The 22359-nt window shown below is 41.6% G+C and overlaps 1 protein-coding gene across 2 annotated transcripts; it reads right to left on the reverse strand.

The window, feature by feature from the left end:
• Positions 1–1391: 1391 nt before the first annotated feature.
• On the reverse strand, positions 1392–21721 carry LOC310924903 (neprilysin-like). 2 transcript variants are annotated; one of them, XM_083886758.1, is made up of 23 exons: positions 21598–21721; positions 18861–19022; positions 16567–16602; positions 15613–15774; positions 10852–10932; positions 10507–10602; positions 10313–10431; positions 10141–10209; positions 9372–9506; positions 9105–9206; positions 8881–9017; positions 8704–8797; positions 7454–7582; positions 6207–6305; positions 6024–6101; positions 5582–5685; positions 5366–5424; positions 5158–5277; positions 4515–4648; positions 4326–4391; positions 4061–4156; positions 3509–3585; positions 1392–3408 (listed from the first exon to the last, which is right to left on the reverse strand). In XM_083886758.1, exons 2-23 carry the CDS (start codon positions 18979–18981, stop codon positions 3309–3311), a joined length of 2214 nt encoding a protein of 737 aa, XP_083742884.1. In that variant the 5' UTR covers positions 18982–19022; positions 21598–21721; the 3' UTR covers positions 1392–3308. The 2 variants fall into 2 exon arrangements, with proteins under 2 accessions (XP_083742884.1, XP_083742883.1); XM_083886757.1 differs by lacking the exon at positions 21598–21721 and adding an exon at positions 19269–19404.
• Positions 21722–22359: the final 638 nt, after the last annotated feature.

Raw genomic sequence — 22359 nt, forward strand, 5'->3', positions numbered from 1 at the left:
ATTCTTTTTTTTTTTCATGACCAGATGTTTTCATTTTTCCATTTGGCGACGAGAGGCTTGACTTCACTGCAACAGATGTTAAAGAAGTACAACCATGAAGTGGGGACCTGGATAAAGAACATAGGACAAACCACAGGAGAACGAAGACTTTAGCTTTGAGTTCATACATGTGACTATGACAAATAAACACATGTTCTATTCTGTTCTGTTCTGTTCTGTTCTGTTCTGTTCTGTTCTGTGCTGTCACTTTAAAGAGTTCTGTCACAAATCATCGTCAAGGAAACAGCAACAAAGACTAAAGAGGACGTCATGTGACTGACATAAACACACATCATATGATTCATGTAGTTCATGTAGTTTCTGTAGCTCATGTAGCTTCTGTAGCTCATGTAGCTTCTGTAGCTCATGTAGCTTCTGTAGCTCATGTAGCTTCTGTACAGCATTTTACAAAGGTCAACAGAGGTGAGCATTTGTGAGGTTTCTGATGCTCCATGTGCTCCATGTGACTTCAGAGCAGAAACATCAGCAGGTTACAGTGTTGACTCGCTCTCAGGAACATGCTGACGTGTTGTAATGTTAGCTGTGATGATAACTAGCCTCAGTGCTAATGACGGGCAGGGTGAGAACATGAGAGCATGAGGAATGTGGGTGGTGTGAACCTTCACTTCCACCAAAGTGCTCCTGAGCAAAAAGGCTCTGAGGACGATTCTTTAGAGAATCTGAGGTGGAAAATGTTTGTAGACTTTCACAAACACAAGGAACAAACTCACTTCACTCACATTTTCATTCTTGTGTAACTGACCCACAAAAAGTGCACTGAGTTTTCACATGAGGATTCTTCATTGAAACAATGTGGCATTGTAGTGTGTGTGTGTGTGTTCTTGTACTTGCGGCATACTGAGGACCAGTGAGGGTTTTTAACCAACTAAGTGAGGTCATTTTTATGAAGTGAGGACATTTCAGCAGGTCCTCACTTTGTTTTCATTTAAATCACTTTTTAGGGTTCAAACATGCTATACTACTGTGGTCCTCAATTTAGTACAAAAACCCGTTTTCCAGTTTCACACACTTTTTGCTCTGGGGCTCCACCTGCAGACATTTTATGGTACTGCACCCAGTAGTTCTTTATAGATGTCATTCATGAAGTAGATATCTGTAATTGTGTTGATTTAAAAAGTGGAAATGCTGGTTCTCACTTTATCAACAACCCGGGCCTCAGTATGCAGCAAGTACAGGAATGTGTAAATACAGTCACCACCATGTTTCACTCTCCTTCATGTGTGTGTGTGAGTGAGGAATTGTATTAATATGTTGTTGTTATTTGTAAAGACTTCAATGTTCTGAACTGATCATCAAAACCTGACAAACCTGATGAGACACTTGTGTTGTGGAAAGATTTATTCTGAGAGAAAAAAAAAAGCTCCTCAAGACCAGAATCAGTCATCATCTTATCAAACATCATATTATAATCCTTATATCATAAGTATGTATATATATAAATATATATATATATATATATATAGTGTAAGTGGAGGTAACTGAGGTTTATCTGTCTTTCTACAGTTGGAGTGTAATTGTTGGTGTACAGAAGTTTAAAGACTGAACGTTTGACCTTAAACAAACAAACATATAAAAACAGTCTTTTTAAAAGAATAACTACAGTTGTTCAGTTTGGAGATGATTCATGGTAGATTAGCATACAGGAAAAAAGAAAGAAAGATTATAATCTACTCACTAGCAGAGCTCATAATCTCAAAGTAACAAATGCTGTTTGAATCAATCTGAGAGTTTGAAGTTTTGGCAAAGAGTTTCAGTTTGTTTTTAGACCTTTTTCTCCCCCACTCATTATATAAACAAAGTTAAGGTTTTATGGCTTTATGCTAAGCTAAGTTAGCCGGTGCTAGCTGTAGCACACCAACACTTCTGGTTCTTTAATAATGCATTCGTTTTCCTGTGGATATTCACACTTATAATCATTTAAAGCAAAATCATTGAGCATCAATGATAAAAGCTGTAAACACATATTAACATAACAACATGTCTGTGATTCATGATCTGTTTGAATCTTAAAGGCAAAAACAGCAGCAAGTATCATTCAATATATAAACGAGTGGTGTTTGATTATCTTTCAACAAAATACATTCAGATTCAGAACACAAGTAGTTTGTATGGTGTATCACAGTGAGTGTGTGTGTGTGTGTGTGTGTGTGTGTGTGTGTGTGTGTGTGTGTGTGTGTGTGTGACTAAAACACATATTTATCTAAAGCACACGGAGTCACAACCAACTGGACTCAAGTTTGACTTCAAGCTGCTACTGATTCAAAGTGTTTTGGAAAATCCAGTGAGAAGATTGAGATTGAATGGACAACAGTTCTCCATGTGGCAACCGTCCACTGCTGAACTATCCTTCAACTGTCCTCCAACTGTCCTTCAACTGTCCTCCAACTGTCCTCCAACTGTCAACTGTCCTTCAACTGTCCTTAGACTGAAACGTAACTATGGGTTGTTTTTGTCGACTCCTGAAGACGACCACAGGTAGGTTTTGAAATGGTAAACGGTTTGTATTTATACAGCACTTTTCTCGATGACCACTCAAAGCTGCTTTACTCTACAGTTTTGCCATTCACCCATTCACTCACATCTAAGTGCAGCACATTTTCTATCACATTCACTCATCTTTCATACCCATTCACACGCTGCCTGCTCAGCCGTCAGGAGCCACGTGGGGTTAAGTGTCTTGCCCAAGGACACATCGGCATGTAGACTAGCGAAGCCAGGAATCAAAGCCACAACCTTCAAGTTGAAAGACGACTCGCTCTACCACTGAGCTACTGTCGCCCCACCCTTTAGAAGATGACCCACAGTTAGGTTTGCAGGGTTAGGGTTAGGCACAAGTGTTCGTGAGGTTAGGGTTAGGCTAGAATAAGACAGGCACTATGTTACAGACAGTAATAATTAGTGACCAAGTCACCACGAAGACAACTGCAGGTGGAAACTTCATTGAAGCTACTTGATGAAGACACACACAAGGTACCAGATTGCTGTTATTTATATTACCACTAGGGGCACCTATTTTAAAAACAACCCATAGTTGCGTTTGGTTAGAGGACAGTCTTTACTCTCTGGAAATGCAAACTGCATTATCAACAGTCCAACTGCCATGGATTGTCCAGGAGGGAGTGCACTTCCTGTAGACACACACACAGTCCTCCAGTGTGTTTGTGTGTGTGTGTGTGTGTGGGGGGGGGGGTGTACAGGGATGATGTTCTGTCGGAACATCATCCGTTATCCGTGGTTAAGGCCTGTGATCACCACACACGGCACACCTTCTTTGGAACCATGGAGTTGCTCTTATTGCAGTTGAAAGCTTTGGCAAATTCTGGGAAATTCTGAAGGGAACCTAGAACTCTGACACACACACACACATTTTAAAATGTTAGCGTCCAGTGTTACATGTTAGCCTTTTGTTCGTGTCTGACTGATGGAAAATAATGAGTGGTGAATTTACCTGAATTTTCCTGGACTGTGATGTTCAGTTTTAACAGATCTAACTGCGTCCTCTGGTCTGTACGCTCCACACCACACCTGAACATACACAGTAACACAACAACAACATAACAACACAACACTGCCTGCTCTGAGGCATGTTGCACCAAACTAGGATAAGGGATCAAGCCGGGCTATGTTACTTATCCTGTTATATTTATCCTTAACAACAACCAAACAACAGGATATGTTAATCCTGCTGCTCAATCTGTCCAGTCAGCTGTTAATCTGATCAGAAATAAAGGTGCTTTGCACAATATTCATGATCTTTTTGCTTTCAATAACCTGTATTCACAGATTACAGTGATTTCATTAGGTTCAATATCATTTTAATTCTGATTTCTTGAATGATCGCATGAAGACTGATGTTCGTATTTGATTAAATGTTTTTATGGTGATAGATTTGTGCAGATGTTGAGATGATAAGAAACAGCTGAGGTTGTTCCATTAATTCATCTATTCATTCATCCATTCAACAGTCCATCATTCATTCATCTGCTCACTCAACCGTTACCTGAGCAAAGTTAAGGAAGAAGAGTTGATCATGTGACATGTTGATTCCAGGGAGTGGTAAATCCTCTCCGTGCTTCTTCACATGCATCTTATATGCCTTTAAATAAACAACACAGAAAAATATACAATAAAAAACTATATTCAATCATAAAGTGGAAAAATTATGAATGATCAGTAATAACAAACAGCATATCATCTAAAATAATCTGTCAATCAATATATGATTCTACTTTTGTTTGATCACATTAGACAAATAAAATTGTTACCTGAAACGCTTGTTGAATTCCTCCATTGTCAGCAATATTCTCACCAAGTGTGTTATTACCATTTAACTGTAAATCACATACGTTATTGTTATTATTAGCATTTAAGTGTAAATCACATATGTTATTATTGTTATCACCATTATCATATATATATAAAAATTCTATACAAACTGGAGTAATGTGACGTACATTAAGTCCGTTGGCCAGGTCCCAGGTGAAGTTACTGTACTGATGAACCATACACTTTGACAGGTTGAGGAACCTCTGAGTGGACGCTGGTGTCCACCAGTCCTTCATGTCACCATTCTTGTCATAATTACGGCCTAAAGAATTCACATGAATGTGCTTCAGTCCACTTCAAAAAGAAAAATCATGTGACTGCATCTTGATATGAAAACAGAAACAGGCAAAACAAAATGTTAGAATGTCATTTCGTGACTGAATGAAATCTATAGAAATGATCACATAATAATAATAATAATAATAAATCCATAGTTAAACTGTTACTCATGTTCGCGGTATTTACAACAGCAAGTATGACGACCACGCTCAAGTATTTAGCCAGTCTGTGTGTCCTGATCGCCTTTCTGGAACCAGTATTTGCGATCTGTATTACACCGTTCATTCATGTTTTCATTCCCTGGTGTGATTTCACTTCATCATGATCTGCCTGGTCTCCTCCTGCGTCTCCTCCTTTCCCTGCTGTGGCATGTAATCGCTGACACTTACTGTGGATTTGAATTTCTCCTTATTGACACACAATCATGTGTTGTGTTGTGTTGGGTTGTGTATGATGAAATGTCTCTGACTTGTTTGTAGATTGAAGTCATACCATAGGTATCAAAGCCATGTGTGAGCTCATGACCGATAACCATTCCAACGCCTCCATAGTTGAGGGAGTTGGCCTGGCCTTTGCTGAAGAAAGGTGGTTGAAGGATTCCAGCAGGAAACACTGACAACAGAGGAAACATCGTCTTTACAAAACCTGACACAACAATGTTCGACAACTTCAATGAAGAAATGCGTAGATGTGAAAATACCTATTTGGTTATGGGTGGGTGAGTAGAAAGCATTGATAACAGCAGCTGCAGAGATCCACCTGTGTAGTGCAGCACAATTTAAATTCAACAAAGATAATAATATTAACCTGTTCTAAGTAATAACCAAGCTATTATTAACTGTGTGTGTGTGGGGGGGGGGGGACAAAGTCAAAACAGCTTGTGTAAGAGAATAAAATGAAAGAGTACAAATCTTACTCCTCTTTGTTGACTTTGACTCGGAGTTTCCGCAGTCGTCTCTTTTGCACATACTCCAGGTTTTGTAGGATGTTTTCAAAGTACTCGTGTGGTCTGTAGTTCAGCTGAAAACAAGACATGAAAACTCTCAACAGCCAAGTATTCACTGAGGTCGTTTCATCTGACTGACGTGGTTTCACTGAAGCTACACTGACGCGACACTGACGCTACAGTGATGTTACAATGAAGTTACAATGACGTTGTTTTAGTGATGTTTCACTGACGCTACAGTGACGTTACAATGAAGTTGTACAGTGAAGATACAGAAAGTTTACAGCTTCACTGTAACGTCACTGTGGATTCACCGTAACAGCGAAGCCACAGTGTAGCTAGGGTGAAGCTACATTTGGCTCTGCTACATTCACTGAGTGGATGATGATAAAGTAAAATCCTGATCACACACATCTTTGTACTCATTGTTAAGGTGTGTGTCGTCCATGATGTTTTCAGAATAGCCGATCCGTTCCTGAATCGCTCGGGCCTAAAAGAAAAGAAAGAAATGCCTCAGTCACACACACACGAGTCACAAAATAACAAAACACGACAACGTGAACATGACAACATAACTGTTCATCTGAAGCAGGACCTTCTCCTCTGCTGATTTCCTGGTTTCAGCATCCATCCAGGTCAAGTCCTCCAGATTATTAATGAACACTTCCCGAATATTTTTGATCATCTCCTCCATCTGACACACACACACACAGTTTCAAAATACAGAAAATATATACATAAATACAAATCACAAATTTGTCACTGATGCAAAATGATAGCAAATGAAAGCTTCAGATTATCAGATTGTAAAATTGTCAGACTGTTTGTCTGATTGTCACGAGATGCCAGTCTCGTTAGTTTGTGTTTAAACTCACGTTAAATTCGCGTCACTTTTTGGTTTTGGTTTTGATTTTCACTTCCCCTTTTATTTTGGTAACGTTCATATCTTCCTGTCGCGCTGGCACTTCATCCATGACACACCTCCTCTAATTCCCTCATGCTCTTCACCTGGTGATCCATCACTCACAGCTGCCCTTGATTCCCTCTTCCTCTATAAAGTGTCCCCAGTCTCTCAGTCAGGTCTCATGATGACATTATGGTTACATTTATTTCCTCTGATCAGATTTTAGACGAATGAGTAGAGTCAGAGTGAGTGTGGGGAGGTTGATGGTCCAACAGTGTATTTCATTGCCTCAGTAGTGTTAGTATGTGGAGGCTGCAGCGTAGGTGTCAGCTGCACACTCACACAACTACACATAACATGGCTGTGTATTTGATATATGGTCCAAGTTCAAAGGAGTTGTGTGTTACTTTGATACACATAAGTTCACACACAGATACATTTACAGCAGGTGTCGCATGAGACACACACACACACACACACACACACACACACACACACACACACACACACACACACTGCTGTCACAGCACATGAGCGAGATTTACAGCGAGGGAAATATGAACCATGATGATAGAGGGATGTATTCTAACACACACACACACACACACACACACACACACACACACACACACACACACACACACACACACACGCACACACTCAGAGATGAATGTGCAGTGTGGGCGGTGAGGGCAGGACAACAACCAGACCATGTTCAAAAATAAACACATTACATAAAAACCTCAACATCAATAATTACACCTTCATTTGTATTTTCTGTCTAATCAAAGAACTGATGATGCTTCTTGTCCAACATTGAGTTTCTTAATAATAGTAATTATAACAATAATAATAATTATAATAGAAGAAGTTATAATAATAATAATAATAATAATAGTAATAATAATAGTAATGAAATAACATTGGACTTCACTGACCAGTTCTTTGCCCTTTTCAGAGAACGCCTCCTGCACATAAAGACGACCAACAGCATTTTCCATGTTGGCGTTGACGTAAAGAGCACATCGCCTCCACACTGGTGCTTCTACTGCAGTACCAGACAGAGCCTGCAGGGACAGAAAACACAGAGAACATCCTTTACAGTGGAATTTCTTCATTTATACCTTAATGATTACCAATTCACTTAGGAATAGAAGTAACAAGGACAAGGGGAGATTTGAATTAAGACTAAGATTAGAAAGAGTTGTGTCTAACACTGTAAACATGTAACTATGTAACACGTAATGTCCTCATGCTGGCCTCACGACCGCAAACAAGCAGCTGTTTTAACTGAGTGACTTTATCACACAGTGACTAGTCAACCAGGACTATCGAAGAAGTGTGGTCCACTTACAAAAGTCAACCAGGACTATCGAAGAAGTGTGGTCCACTTACAAAAGTCAACCAGGACTATCCTAGAAGTGTGGTCCACTTACAAAAGTCAACCAGGACTATCCTAGAAGTGTGGTCCACTTACAAAAGTCAACCAGGACTATCCTAGAAGTGTGGTCCACTTACAAAAGTCAACCAGGACTATCCTAGAAGTGTAGTCCACTTACAAAAGTCAACCAGGACTATCCTAGAAGTGTGGTCCACTTACAAAAGTCAACCAGGACTATCCTAGAAGTGTGGTCCACTTACAAAAGTCAACCAGGACTATCCTAGAAGTGTGGTCCACTTACAAAAGTCAACCAGGACTATCCTAGAAGTGTGGTCCACTTACAAAAGTCAACCAGGACTATCCTAGAAGTGTGGTCCACTTACAAAAGTCAACCAGGACTATCCTAGAAGTGTGGTCCACTTACAAAAGTCAACCAGGACTATCCTAGAAGTGTAGTCCACTTACAAAAGTCAACCAGGACTATCCTAGAAGTGTGGTCCACTTACAAAAGTCAACCAGGACTATCCTGGAAGTGTGGTCCACTTACAAAAGTCAACCAGGACTATCCTGGAAGTTTGGTCCACTTACAAAAGTCAACCAAAACCTGGTGTGGTGATGATATCAGCCATAAGAATGTCAACTTCCATTATTATCCTTTATTCCTCTCAATCTAAACGGACATATACTGTCATATACACTACACTAAAGTCAAATCTGAAGTACAAGTTATTCATGATAAATGTTATTCATGATAAATGTTAAACATGATAAATGTGTTTATCTGGAGTCCTGATCACACTGGTTTACCTTGCGGAAGGGTTTCCTGGTGTCTCTGTAAGCTCTGCTCAGACCCACCACCATGTTCATAGCAAAACGCCAGGCCATGTAGTTCTGAAGATCTCTGTAGAGGAGGAGGAGGAAACAGAGATATGAGTGACACTGCTGTTACATCATACCTACTCACACATTCACTCACTCACTCACCTCTTGGTGTATCTGGTCAAAACTAGGTTGAGTCTCTTGTAATAATTTGGGGAGTAGTTTAAAACTTTCTCTGTGTAAGGAACAGTGATGTTGACCGTAGCCATGATCTTAGCTGTAAAGTAACTCCAGTTAAAAACCTTCAGGGCAAAAAGCACAACAAGGAATATAATGAAGGTCATAAAGAGAAAACAGGTACATTGTGACGGACAAAGACGATTCTTCACCTGTGAGTCGACCTCCAGTGTGAAGTTGTCGCTCAGATCGCTCAGTTTCATCTTGTTATAAAGCAGAACTGGGTTGTTCCGGTCCTCAGGAGTGTCAGTGGACTGAAAGAAGAAAAGTCAAGTTCAACACCTCACTCCTGTTTCCTGGACCACAGGAAGTGAAGGAGAGTACGGATCAGTGGAGAGAGGGAAGACGATTGGGCGACACAGTCATAAATAAAGTTATTATTATTATTATTATTATTATTATTAATAAAGCAGACTTACGTTGGCGATGTCCTTCTCCAGGTCAATAACTCTCATCACCTCTTCTCTGATGAGGCTTTCGTTGGTCGTCAGTCCTCGGTCGCTGCGGATCAGCTTCACCAGATCCATCATGAACTGTTCGTAGGCCTGACACGCCTGTCAACACAGCACTCACTCATTCCTTCGTTTTTTACAGAATACAGGCTTTTACTGAAAAATTCACACATTCAAAATATCTCATGTCTAAGTCTGTTTTTTTCTGTGGGTGCTGTGAATGAATGGAGCGCCCCCTGCTCATCAACCTGAGGAACTGCAACAGTTTCTGGTAAAAGTGTGATGTGTTTTAGATAAATAATGAAAACTCAAATGTAACAGTAAGAACAGGAGTGAACTGTTATAAACTTTACACACACACACACACACACACACACACACACACACACACACACACACACACAAACTGCATTGACTTCTAAAAACAAAACCTTATCCCTCACCTTAACAATAACCAGTTCATGAATAACACTGACATAACCACAATCCAAATCCTAAACTTAACCAGTTCATCAGAAATGAGGTCTCATTAGGACCAGGTTTTTGTCTCGGTGAAGACTACTGGTCCTGATAAGGTCAGTGTTTATGACAGAAAACCCAAACATGTCTTTGTTTTGCTTCATCACTTTCATGTTTTCATTCAGCTAAACACAGTAAAGATGACCTCACATCATGTCTGATTTACCACAAATAAAAGCTAGAGGACATGCAATCCAGATGAACACATGAAGATTACCTCTGCAAAGGGTCCGACACAGGAGTAATAATCTCTGGACAAGAGGCCGAGGTCTGTCTGTTGGTCAAACTGGAAAATCCAAAGACAACACACATTTAGTTTTGAAGCTTGGTGGATTATGGAGTATGATGACGTTGACTGAGAGAAGGATTCTTTACATTTTCACACCTACATGAATGATGTGTGAATTGGATTCTCTGTCATCTGTGCCCACAAAAAGGTTGACTAAAAGTGGAGTTCTATATTTCTCGTTCAGCTTGGCGATGACGTCTTCTAACCTCCAGGTTTCACCTACAGAGTTCAGCAGGAAAAGTAAGAAGGCGACAGAAGCCTGTGGAAGTCAGTCAGTGGGAAATGATACTCCACCATATTTGTTTTCCCAGTCGTCCACAGCTATAGGCCACTCAAATATGTCAGGCAGCGTTTCCAGCAGTGGTTTTCCTCCTCTGAGCTCAATTAAACCTGTCAGGATTCAGGGAGTTATTATAATACTGATGAATACTGATACTGCTGAATCATTGAAAACCCTAACCCTTAAAAAAAAAATCTTAGTCGTTGAACTTGAATTCGAACTTGAATGTTCACAGATTTGGATTTAAAGAAAATTCTGCAACCATTGTAAAAATGACCTTTTGAGACTAAACTGTGTGAGATGAGGTGGACGGACAGTTGACGGACATTTGACGGACAGTTGACGGACAGTTGACTCACTCTCATTGGTGCACGATCTGTAAAGAGTCTTTGCGTTGATGAGAGCAGCAGCTTCTCCCTCCACTGTCTTTTCAAGGACTCCTGAGGAAACATCAACAGTTTCAGTGGACATGTGAGGGTGGACGTGTGAAGGTGGACGTGTGAGGGTGGACGTGTGAAGGTGGACGTGTGAGGGTGGACGTGAGAGGGTGGACGTGTGAGGGTGGACGTGAGAGGGTGGACGTGTGAGGGTGGACGTGTGAGGGTGGACATGTGAAGGTGGACGTGTGAGGGTGGACGTGTGAGGGTGGACGTGTGAGGGTGGACGTGAGAGGGTGGATGTGAGAGGGTGGACGTGTGAGGGTGGACGTGTGAGGGTGGACGTGTGAGGGTGGACGTGTGAAGGTGGACGTGTGAGGGTGGACGTGTGAGGGTGGACGTGTGAAGGTGGACGTGTGAGGGTGGACGTGTGAGGGTGGACGTGTGAAGGTGGACGTGAGAGGGTGGACATGTGAAGGTGGACGTGTGAGGGTGGACGTGTGAGGGTGGACGTGTGAGGGTGGACGTGTGAGGGTGGACGTGTGAAGGTGGACGTGTGAGGGTGGACGTGTGAAGGTGGACGTGAGAGGGTGGACGTGAGAGGGTGGACGTGAGAGGGTGGACGTGTGAGGGTGGACGTGTGAGGGTGGACATGTGAAGGTGGACGTGTGAGGGTGGACGTGTGAGGGTGGACGTGTGAAGGTGGACTTGTGAAGGTGGACGTGTGAGGGTGGACGTGTGAGGGTGGACGTGTGAGGGTGGACGTGTGAGGGTGGACGTGTGAGGGTGGACGTGTGAGGGTGGACGTGTGAAGGTGGACGTGTGAGGGTGGACGTGAGAGGGTGGACGTGAGAGGGTGGACGTGTGAAGGTGGACGTGTGAGGGTGGACGTGTGAGGGTGGACGTGTGAGGGTGGACGTGTGAGGGTGGACGTGTGAAGGTGGACGTGTGAGGGTGGACGTGAGAGGGTAGAAGTGTGAGGGTGAACGTGTGAGGGTGGACGTGAGAGGGTGGACGTGAGAGGGTGGACGTGTGAGGGTGGACGTGAGAGGGTGGACGTGAGAGGGTGGACGTGTGAGGGTGGACGTGAGAGGGTGGACGTGTGAGGGTGGACGTGAGAGGGTGGACGTGAGAGGGTGGACGTGAGAGGGTGGACGTGAGAGGGTGGACGTGTGAGGGTGGACGTGAGAGGGTGGACAAACTTAAACTTTATACAAAAGGTGTGTGAAGGTCGGTCCTGTTTATATCGTATGTGTGTGTGCCTGTGATATAATGTGTGTGTTGGTTTTTGTTCTTGTTGTTTGTGTTTATTTATCTTTCCGTTCCTACAACAATATGAAGAGAAAATTATAATTTTCTGGCACACTTAGAAATGGTAAATAATCTGATTAATCCACAGAGTAGCTGTGGATTAATCAGATTAAATGTTAATCTTTTGACAGCCCTAAATATAATGGGATTATTATTTTAAATATTTCATTTAATCTCAATCTCTCAAACATCAACGTGTTTTTTTGATCATGTTCATTTCATTCTTTGTTTTTCAGTTCAATCTTTTCCTCGTTCATTTTCTAATCCTTTCATTCTCTCATTACATGTGAGAACTATTTATGTGTTCATTTAATCTTAATGAAGACACACACACACACACACACACACACACACACACAGATCTGTGTTGCCTGCTAAAGGCCACAGATCTGTGTGTGTGATCGGATTACAGACCGCCTGCTGCTAATGTTTAACCCCTCACACACACACACACACACACAAGTGCATGGGAAATGAAACAGGGAGAGAGAGTGTGTGTGTGTGTGTGTGTGTGTGTGTGAGAGAGAGAGAGTCACTGACCTCTGACCTTCACACACAAATTGTCTTCGCTAACATTTTCTCATTATTTTTCACTTCACAGCTTTGACTCAGAAACATATAAACTATAAACTAATGGTGCAAGTGCCAGACAAACAGTCCCAGCATCCGTTTTCAAATTCCTCTCCTCTCTTTCAACACTCTCCACCATTCAAATGCAGCTCCTATACAAACCCTCGCTTTGCCTCGAACTTTATATTGAGATTTCTGCGATTCATACCGAAATCTATTCGGTTTTGTTGCCTCCGCCATTGTAGCTCTGATGTAAAAGGCAACTGTCAATCACCCTAATTGACCAAGGTTAGCCAGAGCTATGGCGCTGCGTAACTGAAGACGATACAGAGTCACAGAGTTGTTATTACGCACCGCACAGGAAGCATCGATTTACAGCGAGTTATCATACTTTATTTTCTATTTTTCAAAACAAGTTCTTTTTAGATCGGTAGTGACATATAAATAAAATTGAATGGGTTTTAAATAATTTGGTACCTAAGAAATCTCAGTTGGCACAGATGGTGCCAAACTGTGAGAGAGAACGCCTAGACATATCTTTAATAAAACCTCTGTAATTTCACTCTGCTTCACTTCAGCAGCATCAAACTTTGCACATCTCATGTCCACATGTTGTTACATGACCGCCATGTTTTAAGCTCCTACTGCATATTTTAAAGGTTTTTATATTTGCTTTAAAATTCAATATTTTTTTAGGCGAGAGAAAAAAATCCTTCAGTTATGCTATTTTTCCATACTCTGACACAGTGGCATCTACAGTGAAACTTACACCTCTGGTGGAATCTCACAAGTGTTATCTTCATTTTGACTCAGGGACTCCAAAAAGAGGGCCAGGGAAGAAGTGGTTAAGATAGGAATTGGAATTGGCCCTAAATACAAATATAATATATACATACTATGTACATATATACTACCAACCATCAATATAAAAACCTGCCAACCTAAAGTAGTTGAGTTGTGTGTTCAGTCTCATGTTGTCAGTCAGATATTTGATCATGTGAAGATTTGTTTGCGTGACGACTAATACAACTACTACTACTACGACTACTACTACAACTACTACTACAGACAAACTACTAACCCTAACCCTCCCACAGTCCCAAAACATGCAATATGAGGATTAGGTTACTATATGTTCTGGTGTGAAGTTGGATTTCCACTGGACGCGTTACAGCAGCGGCGCCTGGGGAGCCAGTGTATTCACAGAAGATCCTGAGATAGACTGAGTGTATAAAGAAAACAACAACACAGCTTCTTTCATTCTGTTGATCTGCTGTCATAAATGATGTTTCTCCACTTCAACAACAGTCTCTCGTCGTACGTTATGACTCTGAGATGCTCTGACTGTTGACCTGGCAGCACTGGTCACAACGTAATGTTCATGTGAAGTTGTGATAGGCTATATGACCTGAGTATTGTGTCTTATTTTGAAAGGGGGGTGGAAGTGTTTTTACTTTGAGTCTGTGTCGGACTTCCTGTCTGTCTGGCAAAAATAGAACTGCTACCTATCGAAAGCGCTTGTGCGCCGCGAGCTGCTTCTGGGTTAGAGTTGGACAACAACTCCACTGACTTCCAGTTCATTCCAGAATCCAATATCCTCCTGCAGGCTTTCAAGGCCATCAACAACCTTGCCCCTCCCACTCTCTCAGATCCTCCTCCACATCTCCACCTCCTCCCACTCTCTCAGATCTTCATCCTCCATCCTCCGCCCACCTCATAGGGGGCTTTCCTGGTCTGGAATTGACTCCCACCAGACCAGAACTCTCTTCAAATCCAGACTCAAACTCTATGCATGACCACTCAAGGTCATCATCTTCACCATCACCATCATCATCACCATCTTCATCATCGTCATCACCATCATCATCATCATCATCATCATCATCATCAACTCTGCACAATCATCAACCCTCTTACTACAGTGTTTGTGTCCACATGCGACACACAGAGCTCAGAGACTTTGGGCCAATTCCAATTCCTATCTTAACCCTCAAGCTCAACCCTTACCTTAACTGGCCTCAAAACCAAGTGTTGAGGGAAATTTTGTCACTTAGGAATGGGACACCCCTTAAATGCAGATACGTCTTCAGACTGTGGGGGGCAGAGTAACGTGAAAGCTGCGTCCAGTCTGTCAACTCCAAAAAAGAAGAAGAAGGACACATTTACGTCACGATTATTTATTTATTATTTTATTTCAGTCAAGTTATTAGGTTGTCAGTTAGTTATTAGATGATACTCATACAAATACCACCACCACGGACACCACTGACAGTTACCACACACCACGGCTTATTGAAGGGTAAACGATAGCGAACGATCGCGTGTGCGCACCGGCCGGCTGTTGACAAACGATCGTAAAATAAAAATAAATGTTACGCAACAATGAAGTCAGTAATCCATAATATGGACCTAAACTAAGATAATACAATGGTTTTCATAATTTTTATATCTCTATTAACAAAGAAAATACTTAATTTGTATCGCACTCGCTTCGCTGCTTTCGACGCCATCTTTCTTATGTGAAAACACGCAATGCATTCTGGGTAGCCCTTGCTCCCATGGGTGGTGTTGGAAAATCTCAATATTGAGGGCGATACAGCCCTTAAACTTGCCCCTCAACTTAATTTTTCTGAGAATCGGGACAGAACTTGGACTAGAGGGAGAACATTTTTGAGATTGAGGGTTAAGCAAGGAATTGGAATTCACCCTTTATTCCTGGTTGTGCTGCAACACTTGCACTAACAAAGAGACCTTCTTACACACACACACACACACACACACACACACACACACACACACACACACACACACACAATTGTACAATCACAAGTGTGTTTTTGTGTTTGTGTGTGGGCATCTGACCTTTAAGGATGACCTCCATGTTGTCTCGTAGGACGTGGAAGACACCGTGTCTGGAGCTGGTTTCTGGGATGATATTCTTTTTGAGCCAGCCTCCACAGGCAAACTGATAGAAGTTATCACAGGGATCCACACTCGCATCCATTTTCTCAATGAGACCAGAGGCTGAAGGACAGTGAGACGACAGTGAGAGGAGAACGAGGCAAGAGTGAGACGAGAATGAGACTAGAGTGAGGCCAGAGTGAGACGACAGTGAGACTAGAGTGAGGCGAGAGTGAGGCGACAGTGAGACGAGAGTGAGGCCAGAGTGAGACGACAGTGAGCCAAGAGTGAGACGACGGTGAGGCGAGAGTGAGGTGAGAGTGAGACGACAGTGAGGCAAGAGTGAGACGAGAGTGAGGCGAGAGTGAGACGAGAGTGAGACTAGATTGAGGAGACAGTGTGACGAGAGTGAGGCCAGGGTGAGACGAGAGTGAGACTAGAGTGAGGTGAGAGTGAGGCGACAGTGAGACGAGAGTGAGGCCAGAGTGAGACGAGAGTGAGGCCAGAGTGAGACTAGAGTGAGGCCAGAGTGAGGCAAGAGTGAGACGAGAGTAAGGCGACAGTGAGACGAGAGTGAGGCCAGAGTGAGGTGAGAGTGAGGCGACAGTGAGACGAGAGTGAGGCCAGAGTGAGGCGACAGTGAGACTAGAGTGAGGCCAGAGTGAGGCCAGAGTGAGGCAAGAGTGAGACGAGAGTGAGGCGACAGTGACACTAGAGTGAGGCAAGAGTGAGGCCAGAGTGAGGCAAGAGTGAGGCGACAGTGAGACTAGAGTGAGGCCAGAGTGAGGCCAGAGTGAGGCCAGAGTGAGACGAGAGTGAGACGAGAGTGAGACGAGAGTGAGGCGACAGTGAGACTAGAGTGAGACTAGAGTGAGGCCAGAGTGAGACGAGAGTGAAAGAAACAAACAAACTGACCTGACTGTGTACAGTCAGCTGTGGTACAGATTTGATCTGCAGGAAAAGACAAAATAAAACATTTTCTTCATTATGTTCATCCTCGTGCACAAATAAAGTGAATGGTCACATGACTTCCTGTGACATAATGAAGACAAGACACTGAATTTCAAACGAAGCATCAGAATGAAATGAATGAAGTCAGTCGAAAAAAAAGACACATTAATGTCAAAGGTCAGAGGTCAGAGGAGAATGACCAATAAACACTTGGTATAAACTGAGACTAAGGCCCCGCCTCCATATAATAAACCCTCAAAATGTAGTGAGCTCTGATGTGGGCTTAAAAAGAAGTGGAAGATGAAATAACCCATGATGCTTTACGAATTCAGTGAGCCGGTTGATATTTTTCAACAAAGATGGCGGCCACATCTGCGGAGGAACATTTTCGTTGTAATATATTTTCGCAAATAAGCACTTTACAATGTCGAAATGTAATGGAATATGTTGCTTTGATATACATCCAAAGGACTGTTGAGCTTTGAACACTAATGTCAGAAAATAAGTGACCATTTATGAAAGCAGCTAGCTAACTAGCTAGCGAGCGGCTACCCGCCGAACGCCCCGAGAGAGCACGCCCGCCACACAGAGCTGCATGATGGGCAAACACTCTGGAAGGGTGGGTTAGGGTTAGGGTTAGCAAACAGCAGCTAGCTAGCTCTGCTCAGCTGTGTAGTTTTGTCAGTGTGTGGATGTGTGTACCTGTGTGAGTGGCTTCTCTTCACTGGCTCCCAGTGAAAAGTAGAATAGATTTTAAAATACTTCTACTTACATAAAAGGCCCTGAATAATCAGACACCTTCTTATATTTGTGACTTAATCACTTTATATCAACCAAATAGACCCTGAACTGGTCTAGGAAAATAAATAGAAGTAGAATCGGTGGTAGAACATTTATCTACCAGGATCATTTCCTGTAGAACCAACTTCCGCTTTCAGTCAGTCAGTCTGACTCGGTCTCTGCCTTTAAGGTGAGACTGAAAACCTACCTTTTTAACATAGACTATAGTCGAGGCTAGATCAGGTATGTCCTGATTAGAATAGTCTATCTTATGCTGCCATAGGCTTAGACTGCTGGGGGAATTTCCCATCATGCACTTAGAATGAGCACACAGACTTTGCACGAGCCGCACTTTCTCTACCCCTTCCTTGATTTTTCATCCCTCACCACTTACCCGATGTCCCCCCATGAGATGTAGCACATAAATCCACATGTAGACCATAAATCCACATGTAGACCATAAATCCACATGTAGCACATAAATCCACATGTAGACCATAAATCCACATGTAGCACATCTCTAACTGATTTTAATCTCTTACAGTTCTGTTGACACCAGTGAACGACATGAGGTCAGGACAGGAAAGAGGATTCCGTCATTTTCAAGTCTCTGACCACAACAGTCTTCACTACAGGCTGTGACAGATGATCCTGGCATTTAAAGACTTTTCACTTTTTATTCTTGTCATTGTGTATTGTATGTTTTGGGAAACATCTACTGCACCTCTGTCCGTCCAGAGAGTGGATCCCTCACCTGTGGTTCTCCCTAAGGTTTCTACCCTTTTCCCTGTTATAAGGGTTTTTTCCCTGGTAGTTTTTCCTTACCCTGGTCGAAGGTCTAAGGACAGAGGATGTTACCAACCCTGTGAAGTCCCGTGAGACAAACTATGTTTTGTAAACTGTGGGCGATACAAATAAAGTTGATTGATTGATTGACCTGTGTGAGGGTGTGGATGTGTGTAGCGGCGTTCATGTTAACACGAATACTCTGGACTTCAATCACATTCGTGATTTAGCGTTTACGAGGACGGAGAAAAACAAACAGCTGATCCGCCGCCATTTTTCCTAAATGAAAATAGTAGCACGCTCCAGCGGTAGAATTGTAAACATGTGACTCAGGTTAGCACGTTTGTTAAGTTCACTACGCTAATTTGCATGTAGTGATGTCCCAATAACACTTCCCTCAATGAGGGGAATTTACTGACACTGAAAACCAAGGGGAAATATTAAGGGGGGAGGTGTTGGGACGGAGCCCTAATAACTATATATAACTATAGTTAAAAAATGAAGCCTAACAAGTACGATGGAAGCAGCAGTTAGCCACCAGGGGCGATCAACTCAGTCTATGGTTAAATCAGTCTTATTGAGTAAATGTATCATTCAATATCAACATGAAGTTCATTTTTAGACAGAGTTTTTAAGTCTTAACATTAATCACATTTATTAACGTATAATTAATCACGTTTGTCATGACTCACTTGTCTTCTGTGTGAACACAACGACGAGGGCAACGATAACGATGAAGAGTAAAGAGACGACGGTGATGAGTCCGATCTCCAACGATGTCCAGCGAGGCTTCTTCTCTTTAGTTTGAGTCATGGTCAGGTTTCCTCCTTCAGCTGTCGTCAGGATCGACTCACCTGAACCACAACAACCACAACAACCACAACAACCAACACAATATTAGCTGGCAGCAGATTTCACAATAAAAGCGTCATACTTCAGACCATACATGATGGTCTGAAACCATGTAAAAGAACAGTCTGGTTACATTAGTGCAGTGACAAGGTATTTGAATACGTCGTGTGATAAACTTGTAATAAACAAACACAATGTCAAATTTCTTATTTAGAAAACAGTTTTTCAGTAAACAATGAGCTTCTTACCCTGAAGTGAACGACAAAAACAAACTGAGTCTCTGCTCTTCACTCTTGTTTTCTTTCTCCTCCGACATCAAGTGACAACTTTACAAAGTTCATGTTACAAACACTTCAGTCTATCTCTGAAGGCAATTAATCCCTAATCCCTCACTGACGCTGCACACACACACACACACACACACACACACTCACACACACACACACTTGTATGATCATGAGTGTGTGTGTTGGGTGGGGGTGGTGTTGGGGGGGGGGGTCTCATGAGGCACAACCAGGTACAAAGTATCTTCACCTTTTAAACCAAAACACACACATTATTGTACACACTTGTTGAAGACATAATGCATTCTTGAGCCCCTAATCTAATCTAATCTAATCTAATCTAATCTAATCTAATCTAATCTAATCTAATCTAACCTAATCTAATCTAATCTAACCCTAACATGAATCTAATCTAAACATTAACCTAATCTAACCCTAACTTTAACCTAACCCTCAAATCAAGTCTGAACCCACAAAACCCTTTGACTGTGAGGACAAAACACACAATGTCCACGTCCTCACAGATTACTACACCCATGTACAGCAGCCCAGGGACAAGTAGAGTTTAAAGTCCCTCTGACTTTAAACGTAAACTCAGTTTCCAGGACTCAGAGGTTCATACTCATCATAATCACATCACTGAAACACACATGACTTCATGTTGGATCAGAACCAGATCAGAACCAGATCAAAACCAGATCAGAATCAGATCAGAATCAGATCAGAATCAGATCAGGGTTATGAATGTGACAAAGACAAATGAGTGACATCATAAAATAGTTCATATCAAAACAAACATGTAATATGAAGTTTTCTATTTTTTCACTTGACTGCGACAGTAAAACCATGTGTGCATAACTCATAACTCATAACTCAGTTGGAGAAACCACATCATAAATCCATCCTCTCAATCCTGACATGGTACATTCCAAAGAGTTAAACTGCTGGCAAACGTATTCAAAAGTAAACAAGACATGAAGACAGATGAAGGTTTACGTTAGTTTGAGTGATCGACTAAAGAAAGACATGAAAACGTTGTGTTTCTACCAACATTTAACTGTGATTCTGCTCTTTATGGATAATGTTTAGAACATGAATAATGTGAGAACATGAATAATGTTTAGAACATGAATAATGTTAGAACATGAATAATGTTAGAACATGAATAATGTGAGAACATGAATAATGTGAGAACATGAATAATGTTAGAACATGAATAATGTGAGAACATGAATAATGTTTAGAACATGAATAATGTTTAGAGCATGAATAATGTGAGAACATGAATAATGTTTAGAACATGAATAATGTTTAGAACATGAATAATGTGAGAACATGAATATTGTGAGAACATGAATAATGTTTAGAACATGAATATTGTGAGAACATGAATAATGTGAGAACATGAATATTGTTTAGAACATGAATAATGTTTAGCACATGAATAATGTGAGAACATGAATAATGTTAAGAACATGAATAATGTTTAGAACATGAATAATGTTAGAACATGAATAATGTGAGAACATGAATAATGTGAGAACATGAATAATGTTAGAACATGAATAATGTGAGAACATGAATAATGTTTAGAACATGAATAATGTTTAGAGCATGAATAATGTGAGAACATGAATAATGTTTAGAACATGAATAATGTGAGAACATGAATAATGTTTAGAACATGAATAATGTTTAGAACATGAATAATGTTTAGAACATGAATATTGTGAGAACATGAATAATGTGAGAACATGAATATTGTTTAGAACATGAATAATGTTTAGAACATGAATATTGTGAGAACATGAATAATGTTTAGAACATGAATAATGTGAGAACATGAATAATGTTTAGAACATGAATAATGTGAGAACATGAATAATGTGAGAACATGAATAATGTTTAGAACATGAATAATGTGAGAACATGAATAATGTTTAGAACATGAATAATGTTTAGAACATGAATAATGTTTAGAACATGAATAATGTGAGAACATGAATAATGTTTAGAACATGAATAATGTGAGAACATGAATAATGTTTAGAACATGAATAATGTTTAGAACATGAATATTGTGAGAACATGAATAATGTTTAGAACATGAATAATGTGAGAACATGAATATTGTGAGAACATGAATAATGTTTAGAACATGAATAATGTGAGAACATGAATATTGTGAGAACATTCATCTTCTGTTGGGGGGGGGGGGGAGACACACACTCGAAAATAAAATACGCACGCACACAAACACGCAATCTATAGAGAGAGAGAGAGAGACACTGACCTGACTCCTCCCCGGAGGAGCGCGAGCTGCTGATCAATAGATCTGATTCAGTCTGATCGATCTGCTCCTCATCATCATCATCCTCATCCTCCTCCTTCTTCTTCTTCTTCTCCTGCTGCTGATCTTCTTCTTCTTCTTTTGCCTCTCTCTTCTCGGAGTGCAACTCCCCCGTCTCTCTCTCTCTCTCGCTCGCTCTCTCTCTCTCTCTCTCTCTCTCTCTCACACACACACGCACGCGCACGGACGCGCACACCTCCAGCTCAGCGTATGTTTCTGTAACATCTTCACAAACAGGAAGTAGCTGAATTATCATCATCATCATCGTCATCGTTATAAACAACAGTAACACAATGATCACACACACACACACACACACACACACACACACACACACACACACACACACACACACACACACACACACACACACACACACACACACACACACACACACACACATAAAGTAAAGTGAATGTTTCTAATGTTAGAACCTGAAACAAATGAATGAATGAATGAAACATTGACTCAGATTGAGTTTGAGTGATGTTTTAACAAAGTCTGCCACCTGCTGGTCACATCTTCCTACTGCACTTTCTCTGATTCTCTCACATTGAAACATTGTCGCTGTGTGACACTGTGTGTGTGCGCGCGCTGTGTGGCTCCGCCCCCTCTGCTTGTTGCACAGGTGACTCCGCCCCTCTGCTTGTTACACAGGTGACTCCGCCCCCTCCGCTTGTTGCAGAGCTGAACATCCTCAGTGTG

Source organism: Microchirus variegatus, assembly GCF_963457635.1.
Source record: "Microchirus variegatus genome assembly, chromosome: 3".
In the NCBI taxonomy this organism is placed as follows: Eukaryota; Metazoa; Chordata; class Actinopteri; order Pleuronectiformes; family Soleidae; genus Microchirus; species Microchirus variegatus.

Excerpts from the sequence above, each read along its gene's own strand:
- LOC310924903 (XM_083886758.1), bottom strand. The coding sequence starts at position 18,981 with ATGACTCAAACTAAAGAGAAGAAGCCTCGCTGGACATCGTTGGAGATC. Across the intron at positions 4,649-5,157 it reads ACATGGCTTTGATACCTATG|GCCGTAATTATGACAAGAAT; the intron begins GTATGACTTCAA and ends TGAATTCTTTAG. Across the intron at positions 4,157-4,325 it reads GAATTCAACAAGCGTTTCAG|GCATATAAGATGCATGTGAA; the intron begins GTAACAATTTTA and ends GTTTATTTAAAG.